The sequence below is a fragment of the Phoca vitulina genome, unplaced genomic scaffold (assembly GCF_004348235.1).
Source record: "Phoca vitulina isolate PV1807 unplaced genomic scaffold, GSC_HSeal_1.0 scaffold10, whole genome shotgun sequence".
NCBI classification, from domain to species: Eukaryota; Metazoa; Chordata; class Mammalia; order Carnivora; family Phocidae; genus Phoca; species Phoca vitulina.
The window spans coordinates 42,691,822-42,712,401 of record NW_022589713.1 but is presented as its reverse complement, the minus strand read 5'-3'; the positions used below and the strand labels follow the sequence as shown (position 1 = coordinate 42,712,401).

General features: G+C 38.9%; 1 protein-coding gene across 8 annotated transcripts in view; it reads right to left on the bottom strand.

Moving 5' to 3' along the window:
• ULK4 (unc-51 like kinase 4) overlaps nt 1-20,580 on the bottom strand; it is a 609,379-nt gene that overhangs the window by 538,760 nt on the left and 50,039 nt on the right. For all 8 annotated transcript variants that reach the window (XM_032408919.1, XM_032408921.1, XM_032408920.1 and 5 more), the window contains one exon: nt 14,832-14,910. In XM_032408919.1, coding sequence (XP_032264810.1) covers nt 14,832-14,910 — 79 coding nt within the window. The remainder of the gene's footprint in view (nt 1-14,831; nt 14,911-20,580) is intronic.

Below are 20,580 nucleotides of genomic sequence, written 5' to 3'. Positions count from 1 at the left end.
AAAAAATTAAAAAAAACAGACTTACTTTCTAATATAGTGGGGTTCTGAAAGTATAGTGCCTGAACCAGCAGCATCAAAAATCACCTAATAATTGTATTAGAAATGCCAATTATTATGCCCTACTCCAGACCTACTGAATGAGAAGCTCTGGAGGTGATGTCCAACAATCTGCATTTGAACAAACCTCCCATGTAATTCTGATGCAGTCAGAGGAGTCTTCAGAACTCCTGTTCTAACAAATGGGCATTTCAAGCTATAGCTATTTCCCTCTTAGTCCCACTTTAGCACATGACAAAAATTTTGCTGTATTAGGTGTTCATTATCATTTAGTTTAAAATATTTAAAGCCTCTTGAGCATTCTTCATTGGCACATGAGTTATTTAGAAGTATTTCAATTTCCAGGAGAGCCTGGGTGGCTCAGATGGTTAAGTGTCGGCCTTCGGCTCAGGTCATGATCCCAGGGTCCTGGGATCGAGCCCCGCATCGGGCTCCCTGCTCAGCGGGAAGGCTGCTTCTCTCTCTCCCACTCCCCCTGCTTGTGTTCCCTTTCTCGCTGTGTCTCTCTCTGTCAAATAAATAAATAAAAATCTTTAAAAAAAAAAGTATTTCAATTTCCAAACATTTGGGGGATTTCCCAGATTTCCTCTTGTTATCTATGTCTAATTTAATTCCACTGTAGTCAGATAATTTATTCTAAATTTTAATTAATGTCATTAATTCCAGTTATTTTAATCCTTTAAAATATGTTTTGTGGCTGAAAATGTCTTAGTGGATATTCAGTGTGCACTTAAAATGAATGTGTTTTACAGTTGCTGGAGTTAGTGTTCCATGAATGACAACTAGTTCAGTTTCATTTGTATCATTCAAATCTTTTATGTCCCAACTTTGTCTCCTTGTTTAAAACATATCTAACAATTATAATGAATTTGTCTACTTCTACTCGTAGTTCTAGCAAATGTTCCTTCATCTATTTTAAAGTGCTATTCGTTGATATATACAAATTAAGGATTGTTAATACCTTCCTAATGAGTTGAAACTTTTTTTTTTTTAAGATTTTATGTATTTATTTGAGAGAGCAAGAGTGAGAACAAGAGCAGGGGAAGGAGCAGGGGCAGAGGGAGAGGGAAAGAATCTCAAACAGACTCCATGCTGGGTGCAGAGCCCAACACGGGGCTCAATTCCATGACCCTGAGATCACAACCTGAGCCAAAACCAAGAGTCAGACGCTTAACCAACTGAGCCACCCTGGTGCCCCGAATTGAAACTCTCATTATAAAATACTCCTCTTCATCTCTGGCAATACTCCCTTAATGTCTACTTTGTTATTAATATATCCACACAAGCTTTCTTGTTATTAGTGTATCCATAGTATATATTTTCCTATGTTTTTTAGCTTATCTTTAGTAGGCCTCATATAAACTGTACATAGCTAGGTTTCTCTCCTTGATCCAGTATGACAATCTCTCCCCTTTTGAATAGACTATTTAGTAATTACATTCAATGCCAGTGGCTTAATGTGTGAAATTTAAGTCTATCATCTTGCTATTTGCTTTCTCTTCGTCCCATTGGATCTTTCTTCCTTCTTTCCTGACTTCTTCTGAATTGAGCATTTAGTATTCTATTTAATCTCCTCTATTGTCTATTTAGGCATAGCTGTTTAATTTTTTACTAGATATTCTGCAGATTATAAGAGCATCTGTAAGTTATCACAATTCACCTTAAATCAACATTACACTATTTCATAAACAGTACAACACAAACAATATGTATATAAAAGACATAAAAAATAGAGACAGAAGATGGGGCTCCTGGGTGGCTCAGTCATTAAGCGTCTGCCTTCAGCTCAGGTCATGATCCCAGGGTCCTGGGATCGAGCCCTGCATCAGGCTCCCTGCTCAGCGGGAAGCCTGCTTCTCCCTCTCCTACTCCCCGTGCTTGTGTTCCCTCTCTCGCTGTGTCTCTCTCTGTCAAATAAATAAATAAAATCTTTAAAAAAAAAAAATAGAGACAGAAGAAATATTTGATATTTCAACAAGAATCTTGTTGAACCTGGACCAAGATATACAAAGAGGACACTAGGCATATCATACTCAAACTGCTGAAAATCAAAACTAAAGAGAAAAATCTTGAAAGCAATTAGAGAAATACTATATATTTCATTCTGGGGGAACAATCACATGAACGAATGCTGACTTCTTATCAAAAAACATCAATGCCATAAGATGCTAGAACAATATTTTTAGAGTGTTGAAAGAAAAAAAAAAAAAAAAACGCTATCTCAGAATTCTGTATCTAAAAAAAGATTCTCAAAAACAAAGAAATAAAGAGAAAATGGGCAAATTCATTTCCAAACAGAGAATTTAACACAAAATGTTAAAGTAAATCTTTCAGGCTAAAGGGAAATAGGCCTAGATACAAAAACCTGGGTTTATAAGAATAAAGAATACTATAGAGCGGGGCATCTGGGTGGCTCAGTCATTTAAGAGTCCAACTCTTGATTTTGGCTCAGGTCATGATCTCAGGGTCGTGAGATCGAAGCCCGAGTCGGGCTCCACACTGAGCGTGGAGAGTGCGTAAGATTCTCTCTCTCCCTCTGCCCCTACCACCCCCTCTAAAAAAAAAAAAAAAATACTATAGAGGTAAATATGTTGGAAAATAAAGTACTTTTTCTTAATCATAAACTCACAGGGAGCCGCAGAAAGTAGTACAGAGAGATCCCATATTCTCTTCCTCCAGTTTCCCACAATGATTAATATCCTACACAGTTATAGTACATTATCAAAAACCAAACATTCGGCATTGGTACAATATGTACGTATAGTTCTTCATTTTATCACAATGCGCAGATTCGTGTAACTACCATCGCAACCATAATACAGAACTAATTCATTATTACCAAGATCTAGCTATGCCTTTACAGTAAAACTCACACTCTTCTCTCCGTATCCCTAACCCCTAGCAACCACTGGTCTGTTTTCTAGTTCTATGATTTTGTCATTTCAAGAATAATATATAAACTGACCTTTCACTCAGCACAACACCCTTGCTGATACCACCCAAATTATTATAAATAGTTCCTTCCTCTTTACTGTGAAGTACTATTCCATGGTAAAGATGTACCAAGGTTTGTATAATGACTCACAAATTGAAGGATATTGTAGTATTTTCAGGTTTTGGCTATGATAAAGCTGGTTCGAATAGTCAAATACAGTCTTTTGTATGAACATAGGATTTCATTTCTCTGAAAGAGAGTCCAAGAGCAAAACTGTTGAGTCATATGGCAAATGTAGGTTTAATTTTTTCAAAACTGCCAAAATGTCTTCTAGAGTGGACGTACCATTTTCCATTCCCACCAGCAATGTAAAAAGATCCAGTTCTCAGCATCTTTGCCTGCACTTGGTATTGTCATGATTATGTTAATTGTTTTAATACACGCGTAGATGAAATCTTAGTTTGCTTTTCTCTAATGAATAATGCTAAATATCTTTTCATGTGCTTATTTCCATATATCCTCTTTGGTGAAATGTCTCTCGTGTCTTTTCCTCATTTTCTAATTTTTTTGTTCATTTGTTTACTGTTGAGTTTTGAGAGTTCTTTACTATTATAAATATGAGTCCTTTGTCCGAGACGTAGTTTGCAAATATTTCCTCCCGTGTGTAGTTTGTCTTTTCATCAGCTTAACAGGGTCTTTGCCAGAGCGAAAGTTTCTCATTTTGATGAAATCCAATTTACTGATTTCTTTTTTTTATGGATCATGCTCTTGGCATTAAGTATAAGAAATCTCAGAGGGTACCAAAGAGTTTCTCCTCTGAATACTGTGGATAATCTTAGTTTCCTATAAAGAAAGTGTTTTGTTGTCAAGCAGTTAAAATACTGGCCAATCACCTCCATCCTATGAAGGCTTGGTTTTCCTATACTCCCCGGGCATGGTTCTTAGATCTAAAGTATAGCCCTCCTGGAATTTCAATGGAAAGTCCACGGTGTTTATCAAGCCCCTCTTAACTTTGTGGAACTTGACCCCCAAAGTCTATCTCCCCAGCACTGGGCAACTGCTGAAAATTTCTGCTCAACTCTTCAACCTCCCAGCTGCCACTTTCTGCCTGTTTCCATGCAGTATCATTCAGCACACGCACAGCTTCCAAGTTAGCCAAGGACTGCAGAGGAACTGGTGCACATATTTTGTGGCTTTGCTCTTGAAGATTTCCCCCCACTCCTTTTCTACCCTGCCTAGTGGTGCCAAGTTCCAACCACAATTTCTTGGCCCAGCAAGACTGTTGTGTTCTACCTGGGCTCTGTTCCCTGGCATGAATTCAGATCTCCTGCAGGGGATAAGCCAATTAAAAGTACATCTCTCATAGCCTGCCTGCCTCCTCCTTTAAATAGTGTGTCCTCTTCAGCTTCTATGTACTTTTGTTATATTCTGTCCAGATTCATTATTGTTATGGGCAGTATGGTTAACCCAATATAGCTTCTCGACCATTACCAGAACCGGAACCCCACCCCCTGATTTTTATGTTAATTTTTCAGTTTGGAAGAAGTATAAATTTATACCCCAAACATGATGAAACTCAAAAAACTGGTTACAGGGGCACCTGGGTGGCTCAGGTAAGCATCCGACTCTTGGTTTCGGCTCAGGTCATGAGGTTAGGGTCATGAGATTGAGCCCCGCATCAGGCTCCACCCTGGGCATGGAGCCTGCTTCAAATGCTCTCTCTCTCCAAGTAAAAACAAAGTGCTGCACAGTGTGATTAAAATAATGTAACTTGTAGTTTTAAAAAAATACACATCTAACGCTTGTATATGCAAGGATCCCTCTGAAAAAAATACTTCGATTCTGTAGAAGGAAGGGGCTCTGTGGGTTGGGAACAAAGAGGGAGGGAGGGTCACTGTTTGCTGTTTGAGGTGTGTTCCATGTGCACCTGTAACTCATTCTAGTTGATCATAATTTCTTAAACCCTAATAAAAAAGATTGACTAGCACCACAAAAAAAATAATTTCTCCCTCTTCCTCTGCCCCTCCCTCTCGCATGCAGTGACAAGTTTATATGGGAGAAAATTTTTCCCTTTCTAGAGTTAAAGATAAAAAAATCAACAAACTTCCCTGTTATCTCCTTGTGTAGACAGGTGTGCTGTCGCTCTTTTCTTATTTCCCCTCTTCCAAATGCCCCTTCTACTAGTAGGAGTAGCCCGTCAAGGGTCTTATTCCCAACTAACTGCTTCGGGGAAACCTCAAGCTTAATCTTCTGTTCTCAAATTATACAAAATCTCAAAACTCTAATAGCAATAATGACCAACCCACCTGCCCTAAACAGCCTTAAGGTCTTACCATTTCAGATTTCAGTTCTCCCTATTTCTGACTTTTGACAATTTCCTTTATTTTCTTGTGCATTCAGCTAAGTATTTTAAAGTCTCTTTGTTATATTTTATCCTGCATTTCTAATTTTTTTTGCTATTGAAGTATTTTCAGATTATCTAAGTAGCTATGTCGCCATACTTAAGAAGGCCATGTATTATTTTTATAATGAGAAAAAATCAGAATAAATGTTACATGGAAAAACTCTAGGGAAAAACAATTTCACATATGTACATAAAACACAGCTAGGAATACAGCCAAAAAATACAAGTATCATTTGTTCTTCAAAAAAGTTGTAGGTTGGGCGCCTGGGTGGCTCGTCAGTTAAGCGTCTGCCTTCGGCTCAAGTCATGGTCCCAGGGTCCTGGGATCAAGCCCCGCACTGGGCTCCCTGCTTGGCGGGGGTCTGCTTCTCACTCCCTCTGCAGTTCTCCCTGTTCAGTCTCACTTTCTCTCTCAAATAAATAAAATCTTAAAAAAAAAAAAATGTATAGGGATTTAAAAAAAAAAAAAAAGAATGAGAAAATTATCATTTTTGCAACCTAATGGACTAAGGCATCTAAGCAATGATCATAATGGATGCTAGTAACTATGAAGTAAAAGAGGGATGGGCAACTTCGCAATAAGGCTGATAACAGCTGGAGCCAGTGAGCGATCCTAACATCAGTCACAGTGAGGCAACCAGACATTCCCCGCCTCTCCCTGTGAGGCAACAGGAAATACACAGCACCAACTATGAAGAATTCCTATCCCCCCTCCAAAAAACTGAACTTGAGTCTAACAAGGCTATACATCAAAAACTACAGTTCACAGGAAATGTAAGTGATTAAGGACCATGTGAAATGACATCAAGAGGGTGGAATAAAATTTCCGACATTCCAGCTTTGTCTAAAACAAATGACAATTTGTCTTTAATAGATGGCACTAAAACACAATAGGGAAATGTTTGAAATTAAAAGACTGAAGAGTCTACATTATCTAAATGCAATGCAAGACCCTATTTCAAGCCCGGCTCAATGAAAAGTTACAAAATGACATGTATGGGACCATCAGGAAAATCTGGAGAGTGGTTGTGACCCCACGGGTCCCTGCAAGGAACTAGCATGGCTGCAGCAAAGGAGGGTCTGTCCTCCAGCCGCCATGAAGCCCAGGGCACCACCAGCCCAAGCCTCCCACCCCTAAAGGCCAGGACACCTCCGCTCAGCCCGCAGCTCCCACTCACAGCATGGAGCAATTAATCTGGGGTTGAGAAGAAGCCTTACAGCCCAAGAGATGGTCCATAACCACTAGAAACCTCATTGCTGGATAACCTGTCCCTGTGCATAAAGAACCTGAATGGTATGAGACCAGATTTGGGGCATGTTCCAGGCTTACTCTGTAATCAAACCCTCCAGTTTGACTCAGATGGAGGAGACTGCACTTCTATATATAATGACAGATTTTAAATTAGATAATGACAATGATACCTTTAATTACATTGTCAAGGAAATTACTGAAGCTGTTCTAGTCCAATGAAAACTCTGTAGGTAAATAGAATGTCTCCATAATCCCAATACATAAGATAAATAAGTTTCACTTACTCGAAAGATGACTATTCAGGGGGCCACTGGAAAGGAAACCAATCATTTATCAACAATACAATACATGGGCTGCTAAACCAAATTCAAAGGAATGTTTTTGTTCCTACCCACATTTAAACCACAGCAATGCAAGATGGGTGCATGCCCATGCCTACATGACAAAGAATAACTATGATGTCCACATTGCCCCTGACTGGTGGGTTCTGGGATCCACCTGAGCTCTGTCTCTTAGTAATACTGGGTTATTCATTCTCTGCGGTAATAAGATATATGAAGGTTTCCCACCCAAATGGTCTGGATGCTTTAGGTTAGGATATCTTGCACCCAAAATGACTAAATAGGACTCCTTCAATACTAGCCAGGTTGAAACATATGATCATTTGTACATAAAGTGAATCCTCATAGGTGAGCTTCCTGTGAACTTCCAAATCCTAATACTCAAAAAAGCTCTAGTTTCTATACATTTGTCAGAATGCTTTTTCTTCAACTGGGAGTTAATGAATTCGAAAAAACTCACTAATTTTTCTGCAATTATTGAAAAAAGTTTTAACGATACCCTAAATGCTCCTCAAGCAGTACAAACTGAAATAAATGGTTTATCTCCAGCAGTACTCCAAAATGGGAGAGTCCTTGATGCCCTGACAGCTCAGCAAGGAGGTACATGTCCTGTCATCGGTGAACTGTTGTTTCTAGGTCGACAAATCAGGAATTGTTACCCAAATTAGATTTGGGATCCTAAATACCAGATAAAATTTTTTCATCAAATAAGTGACACCTCTTCCATAGACTCATTTAACTTGTTAAACCTTGGCTCCTAGGAATCCCTGCTTTGGGGGATTTTTCAGTCCTTGGCTACTGTTCTTATAGTCATCAAATGAACCTCCCTACTGGGTTGTACACTTGCCGGGATTTCAAATGTCTATTGGCAGCCACATGCACACCAAATGACATCCTTAAAAATCAGGCAACTGGATGAAATCAACAACCACCACATAAGTGATGAAGACAGTAACTACGTGGCCCTCCAGCCTGACAACTCCTAATGGAAAACAGTGAATATGGGACTCTTTGGCCTGCTGAGAGCATAACCAAAAAGAGGGAATTATTAAAATCAAACAGAGACCAGACTTGAAAACTCCCTCAGCAGACAAAACCAGTTAGTCATACAAGCAAAGCTTAATTTAACTTATTTTGCAGAACAAGCAAGGATAACTTGATCTAGGTCACTTCTTGCTTTTCCTCTGGATATCATAAGTGAAATATAAACAGTTCCCCAAAATCGATAGGAGGTATCCGCTAACCAATTCCCTTTAAGAGAATTCCAACATTATAACCAATCACTGTAAAGAATAAACACTCCCTGCCTTCACAGTATATAAATCTGCTTTACAACGGCATACCTCTGAGCCTCATTCCGTTTTGAGTGCTCCCAGTTTACAAACTCTTTGGTATGTGCACAATAAACCTTTACTAATTACTACTTCAAAAAAAGAAAAAAGAAAGAAAAAGTCTGAATACTGACAGGTTACTAGAGGATATTCAGAAAACACTAATGATTTTGTTGGGTGTGATAACTGGTTTTTTTCTTAATTCTTTTCTGTTAAATATACTGAAATATTTATGAGTTAAATATGATGTCTGGGATTTTTTAAAACATACTGGCGTAAGGAGGTGGGGAAAGGAGAGGGAATAAGATGGGGAAGGAGAGGAGGGGGAACAAGAGAGAGATAAGATTTTGACAAACAACATTGGCAAAGTGCTAGTGATTATGGGAAGTGAGTGGTATCCCCTTATTTTTGTCTCTCTACTTTTATGTATGTTGAAATCTTCCACAATAAAAATGTTTAATGAAGAGATGGAATTAGAATGTCTGTTAGTTTTTTCCAGTTCTAAATTTTAGATCCTATATTCAACTTCCTAAAACATGTCCATTGCATGCTTAAGACAATCTATGCAGAATATCAGGAATATTCTTAAAAATTATTACACATAAGAATCATAATCATTACAGGGTGCTAAGTGTGTTATCTAGGAAGACAGGCTCAAGAAGCTGGCTATCTCCTTCTTTAGAAAAAATAAAGAAGAATGGAATAAATGCTTCTAAATACATACAAGAGATCACGATCAGCTCTTTTCTGTGGCCACTGGTGATAGAGTTAGATGAAACAGACTTAATTTATACCACCAGGATAGCAAAATAGCTTTTTCTCCATCTCTTCTCTTCGTAATAAATTATACTGCCATACTTCCCTACTATTCTTTTAATCGTTTATTAAGTCCTTCAATGCTGACTCAGTGCCTAAAATACTCGTTGCTCTGCTGGCCAGGCATTGTGGGTACAAAGATAAATAATAAAATAAGGTTCTATACCTTTAAAATGCCTATAAGATCTTCAACTGCAATTCGGGGGCGGGCGGCGGTCCACCAGTAGTAAACCTACTGGGGAAATCAGGATATATCTCACACTTGAGATTTTATTCATGATTTACTGAAAAATATCTATGAACACCCACAATTATGAGTGTTAGAGAAACCTGGTCTCCGGAGTTCTGAAGCTAAGATTCACCAATGCGCTCCATGCGGTTCTCAAATCCCCTGAAATGACTGCATTTTTCTGGATAGGCTGCCATGGTGTTCATTAATCTCAAATGGTAATAATCGGTAATCGAATAAAACCATATGCCATGCAGTAAAAACTCCAAAAACCAGGGAAAAGATGAAACACTACACGGTATACCTGTTAAGTCAGCTTCCTCTTAAGTGGAAAGAAATTCTTAAACTTGTCAAACTTTGTTTCCAGTGTTTGAGTGCCCTCTAGTGGCTGCTTTAATTGTCACAACCAACTGCTCGCAGCCGGAATTAAGAATGAAAAAGTGTGAGAAGTAACAGAAGAGAAGATGGCATCATCAGGAGCACCCAGCACAATTTCAAGTTACTCTGTGAACTTCTCATTATCCAAAGGAACTTAGTTCACAATATGCATAATTCAGAAGTTTCCCAGATAACACATGACACACTACTGCATTTTTTTAATAAGTATAATTTTTCCCAAGTTTCATTTCAAATTAATAAAACATCAGCAAACACCCAGAAAAGAACAGTACATGAATGAAGGACACCAGAACCTCAGGAATTAACACCCATCTCTCCCCTGTCAGTGGAGGCAGCATCGAGAATGCAATTGTTTAATAAGGAACAGAACAGGAGTTGGGCAGTATTTTGAGAACACGAGGTACCCAGTCTCTGAAGGGAGGGAAGCACGGGCTAATGAACAACCTGAGTGCACACAGAGACAAGGACGCTTCCAGAACTGCCCCACCAAACACTCTCGGCGGCAGCAGCAACAGCAATTGCCAGGGGGACAAGCCACAGGCATGGAGCCAGGGGGTGAGCTGACACATCACTCGGGGTGACTGACAGGTCCCCAGTTACTGCAGAGGCCTTCTGCCCAGACCCACGGGAATTCCTACAGCAGCACAATATACTCTCTGCAGTCACTGCCACATGGAGCCCCAAGCACAAGGACACCACGGGGGTGCGGACAACCTCTCAGTTCCAGCCTTGGCCTCCAGCCCGTCTTCCCAGATTCTGCGACAAGGCACCCCTCACCTTCACACCTTCCATGACTTCTACCTACATCCGCCTCTCCTTCATGATGTCCAGCATCAAGAGGGAGCTGACCCTCTGAACAAGAACCTTCATAGCCCCTGGACATTTCTGAATCTGTAGATCAATCTTTCCCCAGGAAATGTCCCTACTGATGTCTAGGACAACGGCCCATGACCAGGAGACTCATTCAGGCTTGCTGCTCAAAGCTGGGGTTCATTATTCACAATGCTACTTAGCATCCCATTGTGTGAATGTGACACACTTTGTCCTTTCTACTGTTGATAAGTATACCAGTTATTTCACACTTAGGGCTGTTACAAATAAGGCTGGTAATATACATTATTGCACATGTCACTTCGTACACTGGGTTACAAGGTAGGGGATTCTGGCTTACAGAGTAAAGATGTCCTCAGACCAGAGTGGCTGTGGCCAGTTACATTCCCACCAGCAGCATACAAGCCTTCCTTCTGCTCAGTACTTTCACCAACATTTAGGATTGTGAGGCTTTTTCATTTTTGCCAATCTGGTGACACTCTCGTTATTTCATTTTGGTTTTGATTTGTATTTCTCTGATGCCTCAGTACTTTTCATATTTAATTTTAGAATTTATATTGGCCAGACCTAGTTATTAAAGTCTGCCTTCAAATAGCACAGCAATCCGCCAATCTGTCAACACTTTGAAATCTATCCAGAAAGAAAGCATATATCCAGAATAAAATCATTTTTTACTGCATCTACCACTACGAACCTGGTCCAAGTCACCATCACCCCTCACCTGAACTACCACAGGCTCTTCTTAAAGTGGTCTCTCTGATTCTATCTTGCCCCTGTCCTTGTAACACAATGATCCTCTTCAAACATAAGCCACATCGAGGCTCTCCTCTGCTCAAATTCCTCCAATCGCTTCCCATCTCATTCAGAATAAAGTCCCAATTCTGACCAGGGCTTACGACAAGGCTTGGGATGACGTAGCCCCTGTCTACCTCACTAACTTCATCTCCTGTGTCCTCCTCCTGAGTCTCCCTCTCGCTCAGTTCCAGCTACATAACCTCCGTGTTGTTCCTGGAAACATGCCAACCACTCTTCCATCGCCAATCCTTTGCACCTGCTGTTCACCCTTCCCCCAACTGAGGGAAGTGTTCCCCCGATCCCTTCAGGTCTCTGCTTGGACGTTCCTCTCCAAGGCTTTCCCTGACAAACCCATCTAAAATGGCGCCGCCACCACCTCATCCTCCCCAAACACCACTAGCCTACTTTTATCTTTTTCATTGCATCTATCACCACCTAACACTACATATCTGCTCGCTCACTCTCTCTTTCCTCACACTAGAACATGGACTCCATCAGAACAGGGATTTTTCTCTCTCTCGCTCAACATTGTACCTTGGTACCTAGACAGTACCTTGTATATACACAGCCACTGATAAATATTTGTTCAACAAGGAACAAAAGAGTATCAATACAATTAATAAAACAGTACCTATGAATTTCTTCTAGAACAAGATAAGAACCTGCCTGGAGTAATGGTTTTCCTGCACGTAACACACTGCCATGCCCATAAGAGATACTCAATAAATGTTCAATTAGTAAAAGAACAACAATGATTTGTCTTGTCCTTTCCTACTCCCTTCTCTCCCCCTTCCAGATCTTCTAAACCAATGTAGAATTTACTTCCATGCTACCATTAATTTTTTCACAGTATATACATTCTTTTTCAAGAATCCCTTTTTTCCAGGTTACACATCACATTAACAGCTATTATTTGGATTTAAATGTTAATGGATTCATTGTTTATGTGTCCTTCTTCTCTACCTGAAAATTTGGTTATAGGCAGCTATATGTTAGTGAAATTAAGACTGAGTCTCTGAATTTCTGAAAAAGTCTTCCTTTTGCCCTCACAAGCAGGCAATAAGATGGCTGCACAGAGAAATTTAAGGTCACACGATCCCTTAAGTGTTGTTCTATTCCTATTGTTTTCCATATCTTCAGCTTGTAGTGTTACAAATAAATTATATGCAAGTCTAATTCACTTTTGTTTGTTTATAACCTGAATTTTGGTTTTCTTTTTCTCTTTGTAATTACAAATTTCACCAGGATAGGTCTAAATGTGCATCTTTTTTCAATATCTTGACTGACATTTGGTGAAACCTTTCATCTAAAGATTGAGTCTTTCTTCAGCTCAGGGTGAAATTTTCTTCTATTATTTCTTTCATGAATGTTTGCTTTGATCTCTCCTTGAAATCCCATTATGTTTATCTTAGACAAGTACAGTCCGATAGAAATACAATTCAAGCCACAAAGGTAATTTAAAATTTTCCAGGAGCCACAGCAAAAAATAAAAAGTGAAATTAATTGTAATAATGTATTTATCCAAATATATCCAAAATATTATCATTTGAAAATGTAATCTATAAAAAATTTACAGGTGAGATGCTCCCCCCCACCCCCCTATTAAGTCTTCAAAATCTGGTATTCAGCTCATCTCAATTCAGACTACCTGCTTTTCAAAGGCCCAATAGTCATTTTGGGCTAGTGTCTGCCATACTGGACAGCAGAACAGATCTTCTGGAACTCTCTTCCATTCTTTTTTAGTTAATAATTTTTAACCTTTCTCTTTTCCTTCTGAATAAAAGAATTCATCCAGCTGATCTTCAAATCCACTAACTCAGCTTCCTAAAGTATTCACCCTAGTCATCATGGCACCTACTGAACATTTTAATTCAACAGTCATATTTTACATCTTCAGGGGCTCACTCTTCATGGCACACTGCTCCTGAGCACTGACTGCCTGTTTTGATTATCTAGGAACGCCCTCTAGAATGTCAGGACTTTGTCTTAGAATTTTCTTTAACTTCTCTTCCATCTCCTACAGTACCACTCTGTTTCACTGGAAACTCTTCCTCTGAGTCATCAGAAGAAGCCCCCCACTTATGAGCTAAGAGCCTCTCTGCTTAGTGATACCACCCTATCTGCTTGGTCTTAAAAAGAAAAATCAAGTTTATACATCTCTGATAGCCAAGTTGGGTACCATCAGGGGTTGCATAGGTCACAATTCATTCTTCTTGGTCCCATGAAAACAAGAAAAAGGTTAGACTTAGTGACATTTCCTGTAGATCTCCGCAGAGATCTCACAGTTTCCAGGAAATAGGGATGGAATTGAAAGCAAAGGAAATGCAGGGACCTTAAATTAACTGTCCGTTCACGTCCACTCAGACCAGGGCTAACTGGGATGCCATCCCAGCAACTGGCTGAGGTACTGGACAGCAAAGTTACAGAACATTTTCCATCATTACAGAAAGTTCTATTGGACAATACTTGGCTAAACAATTCCTCCTAAAGCCCCAAATACCACACCACCAGGTTCCGGCTCTATAAAAATCCCCTTCTTCCCACTTCCTTCTCCCCACTTTCTCCTTCCTTCAAGAATTATTGCCCTGGGGCGCCTGGGTGGCTCAGTTGGTTAAGCGACTGCCTTCGGCTCAGGTCATGATCCTGGAGTCCCTGGATCGAGTCCCGCATCGGACTCCCTGCTCAGCAGGGAGTCTGCTGCTCCCTCTGACCCTCCCCCCTCTCGTGTGCTCTCTCTCATTCTCTCTCTCTCAAATAAATAAATAAAATCTTAAAAAAAAAAAAAAAAAAGAGTTATTGCCCTTGCCCTTAAAAGCCTTGGTTCTTTTCGCCTATTTCGACGCTTGACACTCCCCTAGTCCAAAGGATAAAGGATGCTCAAAAAGGCAGTTCAATGGTAGCATTCACTTGATGGGACTTAGATTTACTAATTAACAAAGAAATGCTTCCCAGTATCAGTACTTGAAATAAATGCCTGATATTTCAAAATATCTTTCAAGTATGCATGCCATTAAATACTGGGATTGCTGTCAGAAGTAACTGACAACTGGTGAGGATGAAAACACTAAATTCAGGGTGAAAAGGATTTTAATCAGAATTGTGAGCTGTGTTTCAACTAGGAAATAAATTAGGTATAATAAAATGTTGGGTAGACTACAAGAAAACTAGTAATGAAATAAGGGTTATCCAAAAATTCTTGAAATAATGATGAATAGAGCCCACAAGCCTTTTAACTCCACCATATCACCTTTAATAACAGAATAGGTTGTAAATGTGCGGCTGTGTTTACGCCTAAGGGTCTACTGAGGTTATTTTATAATTGCCACAATTGCACAAAGAAAACTTAAGTGAAGGTCAATGGAAGCTGCGTGTTCTAAATTACAAATCAGGAACAACCTTTTTTTGTCATTCATAACATTCCAGTCATAAAAAGAGAATTACCTCAGTAACAGGTGTATTTTCCTGGAGCTCAGTTGTGTGCGAGGCCAGTAAACCAATCACCCGAGCAACCTTGGCCCGTCTGTAAATGGAGAAAAATAAGCTCTGAAGAGGAGAGTTAGAGACCCAAGTAGCCAACCCTAGTTAGTTATGTTTCACAATTATGAGCATTAAGATAAGATAAAAATGGGGTGAGCATTCACTCCTCCACATATATGACCCTTGTGTACATGAAGAGACAAGAACAGCAGTGCCCTCTGCAGGACCGTCTGTAATAGTGACTCAAGTTGAACAAGTTGGGCTTTCGTAGTAAAATACAAAATACAATTTTTGAAAGGCCTTTTGAAAGGCCTCTCCTCTCCAGAGAGGAGAAAAAAATGTAATTAACCCTTTTACTTCTGAGTACAGCAGTATTTGGCAAAGGTTATGTCCTACTTATTAGTAGACCAAGGATTTTATATATAAGTGGTAAAAAATATCAGAACAGTTAAACATATTTATATATCCACTTTTATAGAAATTTTAAAATCCTAGATCTTACAAATATTGTTCCAAAAACTACTAGTTTTAGTGAGGTGTTTCTGTATCATTATCCAACAGAAAATAAGGTCAATAAATTATTAAATATCATTTACAGATGATTTGTTAAAGTTTAGTCGTAAGTTTTTTTTAACTGGAGAAAATAGTTGGACATGTGAGTTGATGACAACCGTATCTTTTTTTTTTTTTTTTTGAGCACTGTATTCATACTGATGCTTGCATGTTCTCTGGACTAATTAGTGTGTACACCAGCCAGAGAGTCTCTCACTTTTCAGGTTCTAAAATAAATAAAATAGTAGTAAAATAAACTACAGAGGACCCATGGAGGGAAACAACTCCTAGAAGGACCACAGGAAAGTGTTGATGTTGTCAGAACTCTAACATACAGACATAATTCTTATGGATTTCAACACTTCTTGAATTAGCCATTCAAATCTCTTAACATATACAAATTAAAGAAGTCCTAGGCATTTGTATGACTAGCATCCTGCCTCTAAATAAAAAACATTATACTGTTATTTAAATTTTAATTCCAGTGTACTTACCATGCAGTGTTTTATAAGTTTCAGGTGTACAATATAGTGATTCAACACTTCCATACAACACCCGGTGCACATCACAAGTACACTCCTTCATCCTCATCACCTATTTCACCCATCCCCCCCACCCACCTTCTCTCTCATAACCATCAGTTTGTTCTCTATAGTTAAGAGTCTGTTTTTTGGTTTGTTTGTTTCTTAAATTCCATATATGAGTGAAATCATATGGTTTTTGTCTCTCTCTGGCTGACTTATTTTGCTTAACATTATACTCTAGCTCCATCCATATTGTCACAAATGGCAAGATTCCATTCTTCTTTATGGCTGAATAGTATTGCATTATGTCTTCTTTATCCATTCATCTATCAATGGACACTTGGGCTGCTTCCACAGTTTGGCTACTGTAAATAATTCTGCAAAATACACACGGGTGCATGTATCCCTTTGAATTAGTGTTTTTGTATTCTCTGGTAAATAGTAGTGTAATTATTGGATCATAGGGTAGTTCTATTTTTATTATTTTGAGGACCCTCCATACTGTTTTCCAGAGTGGCTGTACCAGCTTGCATTCCCACCAACAGTGCCGGAGGGTTCCCCTTTCTCCACATCCTCACCAGCACTTGTTTCTTGTTGATTTTAGCCATTCTGACAGGTGTGAGGTGGTATCTCCTTAGTTCTGATTTGCATTTCCCTGATCATCAGTGATGCTGAACATCTTTTCATGTGTCTGTTGGTCATCCCAATGTCTTCTTCAGAGAAATGTCTGTCCATGTCTTCCGCCATTTATTTGGATTGTTTGTTTTCTGGGTGTTGAGTTATATAAATTTTATCGATAGGTCATTTGCAAATATCTTCTCCTATTCCATAGGTTGCCTTTTAGTTTTGTTTCCTTCACTGTGCAGAAGCTTTTATTTTGATGTAATCCCCATAGTTTATTTTTTATTTTATTTCCCTTGCCTCAGGTGACATATCTAGAAAAATGTTGCTATGGCTGATGTCAGATACATCAATGCCTGTCCTCACTTCTAGGATTGTTATGGTTTCAGGTCTCACATTTAAGCCCTTAATCCATTTTGAGTTTATTTTTGTATTTGGTATAAGAAAGTGGTCCAGTTTTATTGTTCGGCATGTGGCTGCCCAGTTTTCCCAACACCATGTGTTGAAGAGACTGTCTTAAAAAGATTATACTTTAAAAGTGATCATTTTGAAAAAGATTTGGTAGGGCATTGGACCAAAAGTTACAAGAAAAAGCACCTACTCACTGCTCTGCCACTGACCCATTTTGTGACCACAGCCAAGTCAATTATGCTTCAATTTCCACATGTGTGCAATTTCAAGGGATAGATGGATTAACTTCTAAATTTTTTTACAATGAGAACTGGGTGTTATACGCAACTAATGAATCACTGAATACATCAAAAACTAATGATATACTATATACTGGCTAACTGAACATAAAAAAATAAAAATATAACATTATCAAAAACTGACTACTGAATTAGGGGATGCAAAACAAAAACTTATCTTGGTTCAAGGACAAGCCCAAAGTACTTACAAAACACTAACCTGTTTTTTCAATCTACAAAAGTAAAGAACTAAAAGAACTAAAAGAAAAATGTATTACAACATGCTATTTTCCCCAATCTCGTCAGAAACGATCCTATCAGAACAAAAGATAACACACTATCTTAAAATTCTTAGTTTTAAGTTATAAACTATTTAAAGTAATAAAAACATTTTTCAGTTTATACCAAATACTTACATACAACTATATCCTATATACGATGCCCTCAAAAAATGGACTTCTTCTCATAATCCACTTTCTTCTTAAATGCCACCACTTTGGATGCCCCTAGTGTCCCGTTACACTGTATCTCAGAAGTGTCCCCATATTCACAACATTATCCAAAATTGCACTGGCAAATAATCTTCATGCAAGGACAGATATGTTCCATATCTTCATTGTTCAAAAGAGTATCCATTGGTTACATGTGACTATTGAGCACTTAAAATATAGCTGGTACAAGTGAAGAACTAATTTTTTGTGGAATTACTTTTAAATTTAAATTTTAATAACCAGGGCGCCTGGGTGGCTCAGTCGTTAAGCGTCTGCCTTCGGCTTAGGTCATGATCCCGGGGTCCTGGGATCGAGTCCCACATCGGGCTCCCTGCTCGGCAGGAAGCCTGCTTCTCCCTCTCCCACTCCCCCTGCTTGTGTTCCTGCTCTCGCTATCTCTCTCTCTGTCAAATAAATAAATAAAATCTTTAAAAAAAAAATTTTAATAACCACATATGGCTAGTGGCTACCACATTAGACAGAGTAGATCTAAAATGTAGTTCCTTCTTCATGTATTTACTTGTTTATTATCTCTGTCCCCCACCAGCCTAGAAGGCCATGAATGCAAGGCTTGATACTGCTCACTAATGCCAACACCAAGACAGTCCCTCGCATCAAGAAGGCCCTCAATAAATGTTTGTTGAATGAATAGAACATCGACATCAAATATAAGGTAACTAAACATATTAATAGGAAAGGAGTGAATATACGACTGCACGAGATAAACAAAAGTGAACAGGGTTTTCAATATAAATCGCAAAAAAAATTTAAGGCTAACATCACTAAATGAGAAAAAGATTCCTTGTAAACTAAAAGTAATATAACCTACAAAGGGTATTGTTATACACCATGTAACAAAGAACACCCAAGAGTAATGGGAAACTTCAACCTTCTTCTCTTCCAAGCACAGCAAGGAGGCTACAGTGAATACATGTGTACAAGCAGTCATAATAAAACTAGCAAGGTCAAAGTAACAGATGTATATACCAAACTTACTACAATCTACAGTGACCACACTTACTCAGTGAGAGGTGGGATAGGGCAGTATTTATTACTCTGGAATGAAATGGCCTGGGCCCAGCCTTGTCCCCGCAACGAAGTGGAGGAAAGGGGGGGGAAGGGGGAGGGGGGAAGGGGAGGGGGGGTTACTCATCCTTCATGTGCCTGGTTACTTTTATGTTAAATAAAACTGACTACAATATGTACCTCAAGTTGTTCAAAGAATCAAAAGAGATAATCCACGTGAAGAAATTACCATGTTGTCCGACATCTAATATGTGCTGTATGGGTTAGCTACTATTACCACATCACTTACTACATTAATAACATTTTTTAAAAATGATTTCGTATTGGGCGCCTGGGTGGCTCAGTCAGTTAAGCATCTGCCTTTGGCTCAGGTCATGATCCCGGGTTCCTGGGATCGAGTTCCACATCGGGCTCCCTGCTCTGCGGGGAGCCTGCTTCTCCCTCTCCTCCCCACTTGTGCTCTCTCACTCTCTCTCTCAAATAAATAAATAAAATTTAAAAAAAAAAAAAAAGATTTCGTATTAGACCACAAAGATAAATGCACAGAATCCTCAAAGGCTGAAATTCTATAGAACATATTATGTTATAAAAGTGAAATAGCAAATATAAAGCAAAAAAAAATAAAAAACCTAAACATTTGTAAATTCAGAAGCACTTTTGTATATCTTATGTTTCAAATGAAAACTGAAAATGTCCACCAGGCACAATCACAATCAACACAAAAGCACAAGTTGAAACTTAGACGTTTTTCTGCTTTACATAGAAGACTGGACACTGACACCCACCTTTCTGTTCTGTCAAGAGTCTGCTAAAAGAAAACATAATTTATAATTAAATGATAAATGGAAACAGAAAGGAGGGCTGAAAGTAGACCAAAATGTGTGAGGAAATCCCAGACGACAAGCATAGAGGAAATCATATTGACAGAAAATGAACAGAAGAAATCCCTAAGAACCACAGAAAAAGACAGATCTTCCCAAGGAAGCCCAGAGACTCAGAGTAAACTAAAACAGAAGGCAAAGATGAGATGAGCCATTGGACGATCACCAGATTACAAAACCGCACAATGAATAAGTGGGCCAAGCAGGTCCTGCTGCCTTGCCATCTCCCTCCTTGGTACACAAAATAAACCCTACAGTCCTGGCCTCCAGGATAAAAATGGAAAATTATTCCTATAGTAAGCAATCTACCCTAAGGTTGTATACAGATGTGGATGTGGGAACCAGAGACTGTGGTCCTCTACAGCAGATACTAAAGTGGAAAAGAGGGTTAGTGGAGGAAAGCCAGCTCCATCCCAAAGAAAAACCCATCCTGGCAACTCTTGAGTAGGCCTCCAGCCTGCCTACCTGCTCTTTAGCCAGCTGGACTCCCAACATGTAAGTCAACCAGCCAACAGGCATCACCACTCACATGCCCGCCCTTTACTTTAAAGAAGTTGCTGGAGAAACAGACTTAGAGAAGCATAGGGAAAATTTGTATTGCCAACTTCTATACTGATCAATTTAACCATTTATTCATAATATAAATAAGTACCAAAGACCACCAAGAATTTGAGGAACTAACAGCACTAAAAAGCAAGACCGTGATGAAAAAGAAGTGACCCACAGGCTAAGGAGATAAGAATAGAACTTGTATAATCCTACTGTTAAACCCTAAATACTAGTCATAATATTTATAACCCTAAATTCTGTTCCAAAACAGAATTTTTATAATCCTGCAATTTGTCCTCAAATTCAAAAATACATTATAGACCAATACGGGCTGCTAAAGAATCAGAATACAATGAAAAAAAATTGTTTCATATGATTGT